At 42.6% G+C, this 15,876-nt stretch overlaps 1 protein-coding gene across 2 annotated transcripts in view; it reads right to left on the reverse strand.

Annotated features, from left to right (window-relative positions):
• The window catches only part of LOC122565170 (ankyrin repeat domain-containing protein 24-like), an 83,294-nt gene extending 72,381 nt beyond the window's left edge, over window positions 1–10,913 (reverse strand). Inside the window, exons 1-2 of one of the 2 annotated variants that reach the window (XM_043720873.1) lie at window positions 10,770–10,913; window positions 2,500–2,630 (exon numbers count right to left, since the gene is read on the reverse strand). In XM_043720873.1, the coding sequence (XP_043576808.1) occupies window positions 2,500–2,630; window positions 10,770–10,781 (143 nt within the window). In that variant the 5' untranslated portion in view covers window positions 10,782–10,913. Of the gene's footprint in view, window positions 1–2,499; window positions 2,631–7,991; window positions 8,074–10,769 lie in introns of those variants that run through there. The other variant, XM_043720872.1, reaches the window with a different exon arrangement.
• Window positions 10,914–15,876: the final 4,963 nt, after the last annotated feature.

The following is a 15,876-nucleotide window of genomic DNA, read 5'->3' on the forward strand; positions in this document are numbered from 1 at the left end:
TGGTTAGGCCACTGTTGGAATATTGTGTGCAATTCTGGTCTCCTTCCTATCGGAAAGATGTTGTGAAACTTGAAAGGGTTCAGGAAAGATTTACGAGGATGTTGCCAGGGTTGGAGAATTTGAGCTATAGGGAGAGGCTGAACAGTCTGGGGCTGTTTTCCCTGGAGCGTCGGAGGCTGAGGGGTGACCTTTTAGAGGTTTACAAAATTATGAGGGGCATGGATAGGGTAAATAGGCAAAGTCTTTTCCCTGGGATAGGAGAGCCCAGAACTAGAGGGCATAGGTTTAGGGTGAGAAGGGAAAGATATAAAAGAGATCTACGGGACAACGTTTTCACACAGAGGGTGGTACATGTATGGAATGAGCTGCAAGAGGAAGTGGTGGAGGCTGGTACAATTGCAACATTTAAGACGCATTTAGATGGATATATGAATAGGAAGAGTTTGGAGGGATATGGGCCGGGTGCTGGCAGGTGGGAATAGATTGGGTTGGAATAGCTGGTCGGCATGGATGGGTTGGACCGAAGGGTCTGTTTCCATGCTGTACATCTCTATGGCTATGTCTCTTGAGAGCAGCACATTACATCACCGGCTATGTGATTTTTAAATTCTTCATTACTCTGTCACTAGGAGCTAACATTAACCCATCCTACCCATTTAGCATTCCACTATCACCTATTTTAATACATGTTGTAACTTCTTTACTCTGGGTTTAAATACCCCTGCTCAAAAATAGTCAACAGAATTTCAACAAGCGCACTCTTGTGTCTTTTGTTAACGTCACACACAGTGGAAATTGGTTTTAATTTGTAAGATCGGTGTTAATGGGGGATAGCAGTGCAGTTTACAGCTCTCCTTTTTTGCTTCAATGGGGAAAAGATGTACGATGAGCCATGTTTTTTTTCCAGGGAAGGAGTGGCATGATCGTAATGGCACTGGGCTATCAATTCATAGGCTCTGGAAGCATAAGTTCAAATCTTACTATTCAATTAATAAAACTAGAATTCAAAGCTGGTCTGTCAGTGAGTATGCAATTATTCAAAAACCCATCTGGTTCACTAATTCCCCTTTTGGTAAGGAAATGTGCCATTCCTACCCGGTCTGAAAAAATGTGAAACCAAACTCAGAGAAATGTGGTTGACTCTGAAAACGACTAATGAGTCATTCAGTTGAATCAAGCCACGACAACCTTACAGTGTGCCTACATACAAGACAATAACTGTAGCCATTGAAAAAAAAACAGCTGCCTATCACCTTTTTAATGGGAATTAGGGATGGACAATAAATGCTACTGAAACTTGTTGGTCCTCCAGAACAAGGAGTTGATCTTGACCAAGTGTTATAGCCTGGAACATTCCAAGGTCCAGGACTATGTGCTGAGGGATGCACTAAAGCTTGGGGCAGCTGCCACTAAGGCACAGTGGGGAAAGACCACTATCTAAGGTCGCCCTGCTGAAGATATATGGCCATTCAGTTATCGGACACTTCTGATGCCTCAAATGTAAGTAAATATAGTTTTGTATGTGTAAGAGAGGTCCTTGTTTTTTTTGGATAGAGTCAAACTCCAACATTTGCTTGTTTCCTTGATATGCTGCTGGACAGAACAGAACTCTGTTTGTGACTCTGCATATATACTTTCTTCATAAAAATATCTTTTTTTTTGAAATTAAAACCATCCATGTTCAATTTCATGGAAGAATAATCAATAAACTTGCATTTTACAGCAACACAGACCCTCATTACACAACAGAGGAACTCACACTTGAGGGTACTCATAATACAGCAACGCATCTTTTAACTAAGGCTCAGGAGGTAAATCCCTGTCTCAAGCAGTCACATCGCCACATAAAATTACACCCCTTGGCCTTGACCTGGCTGCAGACTCATCATCAGCTCACAGAGAACAGACAAGCATTAGGTTCTTCACACAAAAGGTGCTGGTGTGGATAGAGTGACCAGTGTAACCAGCCTCCCTGTTGTCATGCTACCTGAATTATAATATTGCATGCCAAACAGTGTCAGTCTTCTGGGAATCTGGCTGCCAGTTCTGACTGAGGTGCTCCTGATGCAGAGCACCAGAATGTAGCACAAACCCAAGTGGGCTCAGATATTTCTCAGCCAATAGGTAATAGGAATGGGTCCCAAAGTGCTACATGGGTCCACCTTTCCCAAGGTAAAAGAGCGTTGTCAGACTAACCTTTACCAACAGAGGTGAGATAATGGCTAAACAGTGTACATGACTATGAACCCAACGTACCCACTATTAATCACAATTGGCTAGATTTTTATCTGCTGTGTTTATTTCCCTCATGAATGGCTCACTGATAAAATTATAGGACGGTGAAACTTCCACTGGGATGATTTTGAGATCGGAAAGCACAAATAAAGCTGAGTCTTCTGCTTTCTTTCCTTTCTGAAACAGCAAGTTCACCTTCCAGCTTTTTATCACTGATGGCCAAGTAGCCCAAAAATAAAATAGAGAAAGACATTGGGCACTCACGCTGATCGTCCCTCAGTGTCGAGTTTCGTCGTGAGAAGAGTCCTTTTGTTGAGGAGGGAAGCCACCTTTTCAGGGTCACTGCCATTCACAGCTTGTAACAGTTTCTCATCATACTTACTCCAGTCCTGGCTCTGCAAAAATTAAAGAGAGGTTTGAATTTCTATAGCCCCTGTCACCTCAGAACATCACAATTAACCACTTTTGAAACATAGGGCAGGATGTTTGGGTTCCATTGAGGTCAGGAAGGAAGGCAGGCAGACAGGAGAAGAAATTGCAGCTCAATCCAGGATGCTATTTGTCTGCTTTAGGCCTGTGACCATCTTTCAGTTATGGACTGAGTAGGGCATATATCAGGATTTTCGATTTGATTTGATTTATTATTGTCACTTATACCTAGGTACAGTGAAAAGTTTTGTTTTGCACGCAGTTTATAGGTAGATCTTCACATTTGAAGTGCATTAGGGGTAATAGAACAGAGTGAAAAATCCAATGTTATGGCCACAGAGAAAGTGCATAAAGAGTGAGATCAATATTTGCATTTAAAATATGACAGGTCCGTTCAGAAGCCTGGTAACAGCAGGGAAAAGCTGTTCTTGAATTTGTTAGTCTGTGTGTTTATGCTTTTGTATATTCTGCCAATGGAAAAGGTTGGAAGAGATTATAACTGGCCTAGGAAGGGTCTTTGACGATGTTGACTGCTTTCCTGATGCAGCAAGACGTATAGATGGAGTTAATGAATGGAAGGTCAGCTTACGGATGTACCTGAGCTATGTTCACAACTCTATGTAGTTTCTTATGGTCCTGGGCAGAGCAATTGCCATACCAGGCTGTGATGCATCTGGATAGAATGTTTTCTATGGTGCATCTATTAAAAAGAGGCCTTAGGAGTGGGAGACATGACTATGAATTCAGTGCTTTCTGGCCTCTTTTGTGTTCTGATAGCTCTTCTAATGTATTGGTTATGTTTTGCTGTACCATTGATCCAATATCATCAACTTCAAGAGGGCAGTTGCTTCCAGCTATTAAGAGGAATTTAATGCTTGGCAATGCTGTCAGACCGAGCACACTCTTAACAAATCCTATCTCGGCATTATTAATCAGCTCTCAGGTAACGGCACTCACCTGAGTCAGAAACACTGTACCTTATTAGCTGTTTCTGGCTAAAATTAAAGGCACTATTATACCTTCTCATTTAAAGTGAGAGCTGAGTTTTGAAAACTGATTTTAAACAACTGAATCATAGGCTCCCTTAGGAATGAATATTACAGGCTGAGTTAGGTTCCATTGAACATTTACATATAACATACAAATGAGGACAAAAAGAAGGTCACTTGGCCCTTCAAGCTCATTCTGCCATTCAATACACACACGGCTAATCTGCTTTTAACCTCAACTCTACATCTCTGGACGTTCCCTTGGTAGTCATTGAATCTATAGTATGGAAGCAGGCTATTCAGCCAATCAAGTCCACATTGACCCTCCAACCAAATCCACACTCCCTAACCCGTATTTCCCCATGGCTACCCCACCTATCCCCTGGACAATATGGGAAATCTAGCTTGGCTAATCCACCTAACCTTCACATCTTTGGAGTGTGGGAGGAAACTGGAGCACCTGAAGGAAACCCACGCAGACATGGGGAGAACGTACAAACTCCATACAGACAGTTGCTTGAGTCTGGAACTAACCCGGGTCCTTGGTGCTGTGAAGCAGCAGTGCAAACCATGAATCTATATATTTTGGTCTTAAAAATATTTAAAGATTCTGCATACATTGCTTTTTGAGGAAGGAAGTCCCAAAGTCTCACAGCTCTATAGGAGAAAGAAAAAGTCCTCATCTGTGTCTTTAATGGGTGACCCTTATTTTTAAACAATGACCATGTTCTAGATTCTTCTACAAGAGGAAGCATCCCTTCAAGATCCACTCAGTCATGTCCCTACAACATCTTAGATCTTTCAATTAAGTCACTTCTGACTCTTTTAGACTCCAGAGGGTACAGGCCTATCCTACCTACCCTTTCCTCATAAGGCAATCCATTCATTCCAGGTTTTAGTGTAATAAACCTTGAACTGCTTCCAGCACATTACTAGCCTTCTATAAGTCTGGTGGTCAGTACTGTACACAGTACTACAGATAGGGTCTCACCAATGCCTTCGTTATAGTAGAGATACAACCTCACTACTCTTGCATTAAATTACCTTCACAATAAGCCACAACGTTCTATCAGTTTTCCTGATTTCTAGTTTTGCCTGTGCACTAACACTCCATGGTTTATGTACCAGGACGCCCAGATCTCTCTGCATTTCAGTTCTCTTCATGGCTGGGACTTTTTTCCACTGAATTGTAGAAGATTGAGAGGTGACCTTACAGAGGTTTACAAAATCATGAGGGGTGTAGATAGGGTTAATGGTAGGTATATTTTCCTTAGATTGGGGTTTCAAGACTAGCGGGCACATTTTTAAGTTGAGAGGAGAGAGATTTTAAAAAAGAGGGGCAATTTCTTTATACACAGAGGGTCGTTCATATGTGGAAAGAACTTCCTGAGGAAGTGGTGGGTGTGGGCACAGTTAAAGCATTAAAAGGACATTTAGGTAAGTACATGAATAGGAAAGCTTTGAAGGGATATGGGCCAGGAGCAGGCGAGTGGGACTAGTTTAATTTGGGATTATGTTTGGCATGGACTGGTTGGACTGGAGGGTCTGTCTCCATGTTGTCTGACTCTATGACTCTTACCATTTAGATAACATGCTTTTATTATTTTTTTCTGTTATAATTGTCAATTTTACGTTTTCCCATATTACACTCCATCTGCCAGATTTTTGCCCACTCATATAAACCAATCAGCATTCCTTTCCAGGCTCCTCTTCACAACTCGCTTCCTATCTGTTTTCATGTCACCGGCAAAGTTAGCTACCAATGTGCAAAAACAAATGTATAAGCAGAAATTATGCACTGTACCATAAGTACCACACATGTACTGTGAAATTCTAGTTGGATACGTTGTAAACTGAAATACATAATTAAATACAAAAAAAAACTTTGTTTAGGCTCTAGAAGATCATACTCAGCAGAAAAAAAAGCTAAAACAGTACAAGTTTAAATTACAAGTTGGTGCAAGTGGCAGCTGAGTGCAAACTAAGAGTCCAAGAGGAATCAACTGAACAAGTCCTTTTTGGTGACAACAAACACTAAAGATGGTAAAGGTGACAATAAAGAGTAGGAGGGCAAGAGTGGAACTGAGGACAGGAGCAGAGGGAAGAGGTGTACTGACACCTACAGTACTCGGGAGCACATCATGCCCACATTGTTCAGGCCACAGAACAGGAAATCCGTGGAAAACATTATGGTGAATGTGGCAGCACAGCACAGCTAAATAGCACAAATTATATGAGCAACGTTAAAATGAAATAATACTGACTGAGGCAAGGTTTAGCAGAAACTTACTGTATATGTGTGTATTTTATTTACCTGGTGTCCTGACTAATTCTAAATGAACATCACAAAAAATAACAAGTTTTCTGGGCATGGTCACAGTGTCCTTTATGAGGCCTGAGCCTCATGCCTGATGAAGGGCTTTTGCTCGAAATGTCAATTTTCCTGCTCCTTGGATGCTGCCTGACCTGCTGTGCTTTTTCAGCACCACACTCTCAACTCTGATTTCCAGCGTCTGCAGTCTTCACTTTCTTCTGCTACATCATAATAGGTAATACACTTCAAAAATACTGTACTTAACTTTGGGATATTGCTATGACACAGAGGTCAAACCCCTCTGCTAATTAAACTAAAACACCCAGAGAAGACCTCTTCGCCTCGCAATCTGTTAAAAATGTGTGAATGAAAGAAGATCCCTGATTTTCACTGTATAAATAAAAAGCAAAAACAAAGTATTTACTTAACCCTAATAGTGAATACTAAAAAAAACTATTAACAACCCAAACACTCATTCCTCTGACCATTCTCCCTTAGCTGACCACAATTCTATTAATATGCTATTCGAATAACACAATTAATAAAGGTAAATTAGCACTTAATCTCTTAAAGTCCACACAGATGATCATCTCCTCTTCCTTCAGCCTTCCTTCCTCTATTTCCCAAATCTGCTGTCTTCTCACTTTTTACTGCGAGTATTTTCAGCTATCAAATGCCTTTTAAATAGATGGTGCCTTCTTAGAGATTTCTTTGAGAGCTTTTCATGTAAGATGGGCAATTAGTTCGCAGCAATTTTCAAATACCCTACTTTATAAACCCCATTACTTCTGCCATCTTTTTGTTCTGATGTTGTCAATATAATCAAATTTAAATTCAATTGGTTTTTGGTATCCTGGGCATATTTTAAATTAATTGGTTAAATTCAAATCTGGTCACCTTAATTTAAAAAATAACAACCGAACACAAGCTAATGTTAGTAACCCTACCGCTAGTTGTTACAAACTTTCAATTCTCAGTTCTCTCAGTAACTCTGCCAGCTAACCACAGACCACATGTACTGTCAAAATCTCTTAGCTCAGAAAAGCAACTCCTCTCTCTTAACAGGACCATAAACACTTTCAACTTCATTACAATATTTTATGAGATTGATCTGAAGGTAATATGGCCATAGTCTTACCAGACCATAGGGTTACAATCTCATTAGAGAGGTGGTTTAACCTAAGGGTCACCATACCCCAGGCAAGGGAAGAGGTAATCTCAGCCAGTGCAGGAATTGAACCCACACCGATGGAATCACAAACCAGCAGCCCTGCCAACTGAGTTAACCAATGGCAAGGAGTGCTACAGAAATGCAAGTTCTTATTTTATTCATCGAGTCAGAGAGAGAGAGATTTGATCCACATAGATGGATGTTTTGAGTATTAATGTTACGTCTAATAAAAGATCTCTGTAATATCACAAGATATAGTAGGTGGAATCTGTCTTTTCAGAGCTGGTAATCCATAGGTAGTTTCTGTCTGTGCATGCTTAAAACAAAAGTATAACAAAAGCATTTTTCATAAATCACGGTTACTTCTGGGTTTTTTTTTATGTGGAGGTATGTAAAACCATACGGTTAGCTCAGTTGTTTTAGAGAGCTAGTGTGTGGATCTAATGGACACCAGCAGTTCTATTCAAACCACAATCTGCCTGAAGTAACCTTGAGGCCTGTCCCCTCACGCTGTCCTCCAGTGCAACAATGACAGTGCTTTGCCCCTGGCTCGGTAAACAAACACAGCCAAGGACCCTCCTGCAGGCTTAAGGAGATGTAAAATAACACTCACACAAAGCTGACTTTTTTTAAAAAAAAGCACTGATGGACTTGCTTTCACAGTAATTAAATGCTGAAGGGGTGCCCCAGCAATGACCCCACGACACCTACAGTTAATGAATGAATGAGCAGACCATGAGTGGATTTTTAAACATGCTTGTTTGAACAAATGCAATGCAGCATCTGTGCTATTTAACTACACCGCAATGTGAGCAGGATGCAAATAGACAGGAGAGAGAGAAAGCAAACATACTGACAGAGAGGCAGCACAGAGACAAATCCGTTTCATAACCGACTGCAGGTGTCTGATGGCCATGCAGCTCCTGATAGATACTGTTCCCTTCCTGAGAGAATGTCCTCCTGCTGCTGCTACCCCTCTTTGCCCAGCCAGGATCAGAGTCCAGCCTCTCCTTCAGGAATACCGGTGGCTCCCTCTCCCTGGTACACTGCAGATTGCTGCAGCATCAGACCCCATCCCCCAACAATCTAGCCCCTCTTCAAAACTGGGAGGTCACAGTTTGTAGAATATCGCCAACAGCTCAGCAACCAGGTAGCCTTCGCTTTGCTCCAAGTGACAGCATTCAATGCTCCGAGATGTCAAGCAACTCTGTACGTAAATAAAACAGCAGGGAGCTGTGCAGGTTACAGTCAGATTCGAACAAGCTTGCTGACAGGATGTGTAGTCTCTCTCTGAATTAGTATCCTTTTTAGATCAGCCATCCCAGATTAGGCAATTATTTCTTTAGTTTGACCACAGCTTAATTCTTCTCACTGGACGATATGTTCCTGCTGTCCCCTCCCGCAGGTTCTGAATGTTTCAGGTATATTGCCTGAAAGCCTCCTGGCATGTGTTGTTTTTCTCTCCACTGGGGGAGATGAAGCCAGCCATCTCGGTGTGATTTCTCCTGACTGACCCACCTCTGCCACTGCAACTGGCAAGGTCCAGCAGCAAAGTCAAAACTCAGCAACAAGCAACATCCTGTTGACACTGGCACTGAAGTTAACTGAGCTCTGTTACAGCATTTGATGAGGGTGGAAGAGCTTTGGAATCAAATACCTTTGCCTGTTCATCTAACAAAAAATGGAGGCTAAGTTTTCTCACTAATGCTGCACGGTGGCTCAGTGGTTAGCACTGCTGCCTCACAGTGCCAGGGACCTGGGTTCGATTCCAGCCTCAGCTGTGTGGAGTTTGCACATTCTCCCCGTGTCTGCGTGGGTTTCCTCCGGGTGCTCCGGTTTCCTCCCACAGAACAAAGATGTACAGGTTAGGTCAATTGCCCATAGTGTTCAGGGATGTACAGGTGGGGTGCATCAGTCAGGGGTAAATGTAAGGGAATGGGTCCGGTTGGGTTACTCTTCAGAGGGTCGGTGTGGACTTGTTGGGCCAAAGGGCCTGTTTCCACAATGGAGAGATTCCATGAGATGGTGGCACCAGCAAATCAGGGAGTGTTCAATAGACAATAGGTGCAGGAGTAGGCCATTCAGCCCTTCGAGCCTGCACCGCCATTCAACATGATCATGGCTGATCATTCCTAATCAGTATCCTGTTCCTGCCTTATCTCCATAACCCTTGATTCCAGTATCTTTGAGAGCTCTATTCAAGTCTTTCTTAAATGAATCCAGAGACTGGGCCTCCACTGCCCTCTGGGGCAGAGCATTCCACACAGCCACCACTCTCTGTGTGAAGATGTTTCTCCTCATCTCTGTCCCAGGCACCTGGGCCTAGCCGTTCCAGTCTGGCCAATTCCTCCCTCCTTTCCTCACCCTTTTCATCTTTTTTCCTTTTTCTTTGTCGTTGTCTTCCTGCTGAGGCACATTGTGGAGGAGGGCAGCCGAGTGGGACTCATCATGAGGCAGTGGCTGCCTCACCTGGCAGCAGAGACAGGAACTCCTGGTTATGGTAGGCCTGGAGCCAGGGACTCCTAGCAGCAGGACAAGTGTGGGCCCAGCACGGGTCCTGACATCGGAGACTATGTGGGCTCAGTGACGGAGAGATAGCACCTGAAGAATGACGACTCCAATGTTGGTGCGTCCAGCGCAGGTGGTGGCGAGGTAATGGAGGAGGGGTGACAGCAGAGGACTCACAGCAGAGCTGGCGGAATGAGGATGGTCTTTCCTTCAGCTATATCATTTGTTCTTTTTATTCTCAAGCTGTTCAAAATGGTGCAGGATTGTGGCGACAATTGAAGTTTTTCACTGTATTTTACTGTATTATTCGCTGTAAAATACAAGTGTCAATAAATCATTCATAAAAAGTTGCAGGAAGTTGGAAAATGAGGGAAGGAAGCCTCAAAGGCAATCACCAACTTAAAGAACTGAACAATAATTTCCTCACTAAAGCATCCATTATAAAATCCCTACAGCAGAGATGGAGGCCATTCAGTTCATCAAGTCTACAGTGACCTTCCCAAGAACAATCCATCCTATCTCTGTAACCCTGCATATCCCATAGCTAACTCACCTAGTCTGCACATCACTGAACAGTATGGGGCAATTTCACATGGCTAATACACTGAACCTGCAGTGGAAGGAAACCGGAGCACCCGAGGAAACCCACACAGACAGAGGGAGAACATGCAAACTCCACACTGACAGTCGCTCTAGGCTGGAATCAAACCCAGGTCCCTGCCGCTGTGAGTTAGCAGTGCTAACCATGAGTCAACATATCACCTATTAGCTCTACTCACCTTCATGTGCTCCCTTCAAACATGGCATCAGATTCCCCTTTTCAAAATTTATTGTCACCTGTATCTTGCTCCAAAACCCAGTGAAAAGTGTTGTATTGTGTCACCATTCTGCGGCGCCATCATAAAACACAGAAAAATAAATCAAAACATTGAATTTGTTAAGTGCTCCATTGTGGGCCATGGTTACGTGGCCTGGCATTCAGTCCCCTTTGCCACCCCCGCTGAAATGAACATTGCCACTCTTCAACGCCATCTCGCCTCCACCAACACCACTATGAATCCTCACTGGACCTCGCCAGTGCACACCATCGATGTCACCGGGTACTACACCAGCCCAAACTCACCTCTGCCTCCATGAATCTGCACTGTACGCGTTTGTCCTGATGACTGCAAAATGAAAAGCTTCAGCAAGATGTCTCACTTTTCAACAATGTTCAAATTCTGTATGACGAGGTGACTGATGGTATTGAGTTTGTAACTGGAGAGATAAAGAGAGTGAATTGGGCACAGTACTGATCAAGTAAAAGCATTTGCTTTCAAAGCAATGTGCGGATATTAAGACACATTCACCACCTGAGAAACATGTCGTTGGGTTTTGACAAATTTCTGAAATATTTGTGCAATTCAGGTGTGAAACTGCTCTTGGCTGTAACACAAAAATGGGAATGAGATATTGCTGAGCGCAGATGGTTCATAGCGAGAGTGCCAACCTTCACTGCCACACATTTGCTGTTCTGAATGCTTGGCAGCTATTGTTAGACGCAAAGTGGTCTTGTTCCTTTTTTAAAAATGTTGTTTAATAGTTCCAGAATTAGGAAATAACAGCTGCCTCTGCTCAGTTCATTTGCTTTCATCGTTAATCATCATAACACTGATTATTTTTCTTTACACCCTCATGCAAAGTGGATGACACTGGCAAGACTGGCATTAGTTGCCCAACCTTGAACTGTCTAGGGCTACCTCAGAGAGTATTTAATAGACACGCACAGTGCTGTGGAGCTGGAGCAACATGTAGACCAGGCCAGGTAAGGATGGCAGGTTTCCCTCAAGGGCATCAGTGAACCCAATGGGATAGTCAGTGTTACTGGGATTAGCTTCCAATTCCAGAATTATCAATTGAATTTAAAATTCACCAGCTGCCTTACTGGATTTAAACCTATGTCCACGTTGTATTAGCTTGGACTTCTGAATGACTGGTCCAGCAATCTGATCACATACCATCTTCACAGCAAAGTTTCATATCAAACTTTCGGATTCTATTTGACAAGGAATGAATCGAGTGTCACGTGTTTCACAATTGCACATGAGAACTGGAGAGGGCCATTCAGCCCCTCAATTTTATTCCACATTAAGTCAAGGCTGGTGTGTGTCTCGGTTGCCTTTATCTAACCCTGAATAAATACACACAACATTCTTCTGAATTACCTACTTCCAGAGACACCAATTGTTTTAGATCTTTCAGAGGAATCTTTGACAACATCTTTGTTGCCAGATGAATGCAAAAACAAATTTTGAGAAGAACACTAGGAACTCTTAGAATCACAGAACTATGGCTTTACATTATTCAAGTTAGTCAAAAAATTTGACTCTGTAAATTTGTGGATTGTGCTCCAGGGATTTAGATGTCAGGAAAGCTTTATCACTTCCATCCAAGTGTTTCATGATGATCTGACTGCAACTACCTTGAGTGGGAGATTTGAAGTTGTCCCTGTTAAAATCCAAAACTGGTGTCAAGCCAGGCTGACTGATAACTCCTACACTATTTATAATCTAATTGATAGTGGTTATTCACCTCAACAAAGATCACTTGCCATCTGTTGTGAGTATTAAATACCATGCATCCAAACTCCCTGGGAAGACTATCAGTTCATTTCAGGAATTAGTCCAATAAATATTCTTTGAACTTGAGATGTTTCTTCAATCACTCTTTCAAAAGGCTAAATAAGTTTCACCTTCATCTCAATGGAAAGGCTTTCATTTCAGGAAGGGGGGTGATCAGCTGAGCAGCTTGTTCTTAGCAAGCTTTCTTCCAACTCACCTCACTCTTGAGAGGCTTCCCTCAAATTGAACCAAATAAAAGATACACCTGTCCAAGCCAGTCACTGCTCAAAACCAGTCCCAGAAACAGTTTACAGTCAAGCTAGCAGTTATCATCAGTCATGTGGTTCACAGAGAGCCTTATTCAAAAACAAAACTCAAGTCTACAGTGAACTTTCAATGGTAAAGACAAAATTGTTTCCACAAAACTTGAAATAAATACCATCCTTCAAAACCCAAGCCCTCCAAACAATATTAAACATAAATCAGCTTTGTAACAATGTTAGCAACCACTTATAAGTTACATTGATATGCTAAACATTGTTCCAGAGACTTTGAGGAGGATAGACTTTCAGTCTCACCCCTAAGAGATCCTAAGCTACTTTTCCCACAAGTCTGAATGGCATTACATAGTGGATATCCATATTAAGAGCCATATATGGGTAATCACTCTGCTCTGCAGTGAGACTATAATTGTGTATCAGCAATACAAAAGTGTGCTGGAGATATCTACTTTCGCCACATCCTCTATATTTATCACAGGATGACACAAATGCTTGTGTTCTTGAGTTTTGAGAAGATTTGTAGCTCAAGTTGAGGTTCTGGATGGATGTAGGTTTGCTTGCTGAGCTGAAAGGTTCGTTTTCAGACGTATCATCATCATACTAGGTAACATCATCAGTGAGCCTCCAGATGAAGCATTGGTGGTATGGCGCGCTTTCTATTTGTGTGTTTAGGTTTCCTTGGGTTGGTGATGTCATCTCCTGTGGTGACATCATTTCCTGTTCTTTTTCTCAGGGGGTGGTAAATGGGTTCCAAGCTGTGTTCTTCCTGAAGCCAGCTTCACAACATTCAGATGTGGAAATGTTGTTTGTCATTGTCTAGAAGCAGAGGGCCTAATCTCAGAATAAGGTTTTACCCATTTAGAACAGAGATTAGGAGGGATAATATTTTATACTTCTGTATTACTGACTGTTTCAGAGTTACGGGAAAAGACAGGAAAGTAGAGTTGGAAATTAGCCATGCTCTGATTGAATGGTGGAGTAACCCAATGGACTGATTCTCTTCCTATGTCTTACAGACTTATGATCCATCTCCAATCTATCATTATAACTAACTCCACCCACACTGTGCTACCTACACCCGCAGCATCAGCTCCACGACATTATTATGAGATAATTCCAGGATTGTAACCCTTTTGACAAAGCTTTTCTCTTCCCTTCATAATCATTGATTATACATTCTCAAATGAATTACTTAGGTCATGTCTTTTTAAAACATTTCCCGTGCATTTTGCCCTCATCATTTTGATTTCAGATAGTCAACATGGTTTTGTCAAGGGCAGGTCGTGTCTCACAAACCTCATTGAGTTTTTTGAGAAGGTAACCAAGCATGTAGTTGAGGGTAGGGCAGTTGATGTGGTATACGTGGACAATAGAGGAGTAGGCCATTCTGCTCTTCGAGCCTGCACCACCATTCAATATGATCATGGCTGATCGTCCTTAATCAGTATCCTGTTCCTGCCTTATCTCCATAACCCTTGATTCCACAATCCTCGAGAGCTCTATCCAACTCTTTCTTAAATGAATCCAGAGACTGGGCCTCCACTGCCTTCTGGGGCAGAGAATTCCAGACAGCCACCACTCTCTGGGTGAAGAAGTTTCCCCTCATCTCTGTCCTAAATGGTTTACTCCGTACTTTTAAGCTGTGTCCTCTGGTTCGGCACTCACCCATCAGCGGAAACATGTTTCCTGCCTCCAGAGTGTCCAATCCTTTAATAATCTTATATGTCTCAATCAGATCCCCTCTCAGTCTTCTAAACTCAAGGGTATACAAGCCCAATCGCTCCAGTCTTTCAGCGTAAGGTAGTCCCGCCATTCCAGGAATTGACTTCAGTAAAGCCTTTGATAAGGTTCCACATGGCAGGCTGGTGGAGAAAAATGCGGAGGCATGGAATTGAGGGCGATTTAGCAGTTTGGATTAGAAACTGGCTTTCTGAAAGAAGGCAGCGAGTGGTGGTTGATGGAAAATATTCAGTCTGGAGTCCAGTTACTAGTTGTGTGCCACAAGGATCTGTTTTGGGACCACTGCTGTTTGTCATTTTTATAAATGACTTTGACGCAGGCACAGGTGGATGGATTTGTAAATTTACAGATGACACTAAAGTCGGTGGAGTAGTGGACAGTTTGGAAGAATGTTACAGGTTGCAGGGGGACTTGGATGAACTGCAGAATTGGGCTGAGAGGTGGCAAATGGAGTTCAATGCAGCTAAATGTGAGGTGATGCACTTTGGGAAGAATAACAGGAAGGTAGAGTACTGGGTCGATGGAAAGATTCTTGGTAGTGTGGATGTGCAGAGGGATTTGAGTCCATGTGCATAGATCTCTGAAAGTTGCCACCCAGGTGGATAGTGCTGTTAGGAAGGCATGCAGTGTGTGAGGTTCCATTCGTAGAGGGATTGAGTTCCGGAACTGCAATATCATGCTGCAACTGTACAAACGCTGGTACGGCCACACTTGGAGTATTATGTCCAGTTCTGGTCACCCCATTACAGGAAGGATGAGGAAGCATTGGAAAAGGTGCAGTTGCCTGGTCTGGAGGGAAGGTCTTATGAGGAAAGGCTGAGAGATTTGGGTCCGTTCTCATTGGAAAGAAGAAGGCTAAGGGGAGATTTGATAGAGACGTACAAAATGATCAGAGGATTAGATAGGGTAGACAGTGAAAGAATTTTTCCTAGGATGATGACATCAGGTTGTACGAGAGGGCAGAACTACAAATTGAGGGGTGATAGATTTAAGACAGATGTCAGAGGCAGGTTCTTTATGCAGAGAGTGGTAAGGGCGTGGAATGCCCTACCTGCTAAGGTAGTCAACTCAGCCACATTAGGGAGATTTAAACAATCCTTAGATAAGCACATTGATGATTTTGGGATAGTGTAGGGGGACGAGCTGAGAATAGTTCACAGCTCGGCGCAACATTGAGGGCCGAAGGGCCTGTTCTGCGCTGTATTGTTCCATGTTCTATCTCTCCCATTCTTTTAATTCATCTGCAGCATAATATAGGTAAGAAAAATCTATAACAAGGTATAGAAACACTTGACATAAAATTGGTGAACTTTCTTTTTCAACACTGGCTTCTATTATGTCAAAGATACAAATTGTCCAGCAGCATGACCACATGCCTTGGATGGGTAGTACTTGTTGAAGGATCTTGCATTAATATAAATACAGAAATATGTGAGGAATTTAGATAGTTTCTTCTTCTCTATCAATAGATTTTCCCAGGGTAGGGGAGTCCAAAACTAGAAGACATAGGTTTAAGATAAGAGGGGAAATTGGCCTATTCAGTCACATCATCCTTTTCCAACACCACTCCATATTGTCCAGCTAAGTGGAACTGCTCTCACCTAATCCC

This window comes from Chiloscyllium plagiosum, chromosome 31 (genome assembly GCF_004010195.1).
Source record: "Chiloscyllium plagiosum isolate BGI_BamShark_2017 chromosome 31, ASM401019v2, whole genome shotgun sequence".
In the NCBI taxonomy this organism is placed as follows: domain Eukaryota; kingdom Metazoa; phylum Chordata; class Chondrichthyes; order Orectolobiformes; family Hemiscylliidae; genus Chiloscyllium; species Chiloscyllium plagiosum.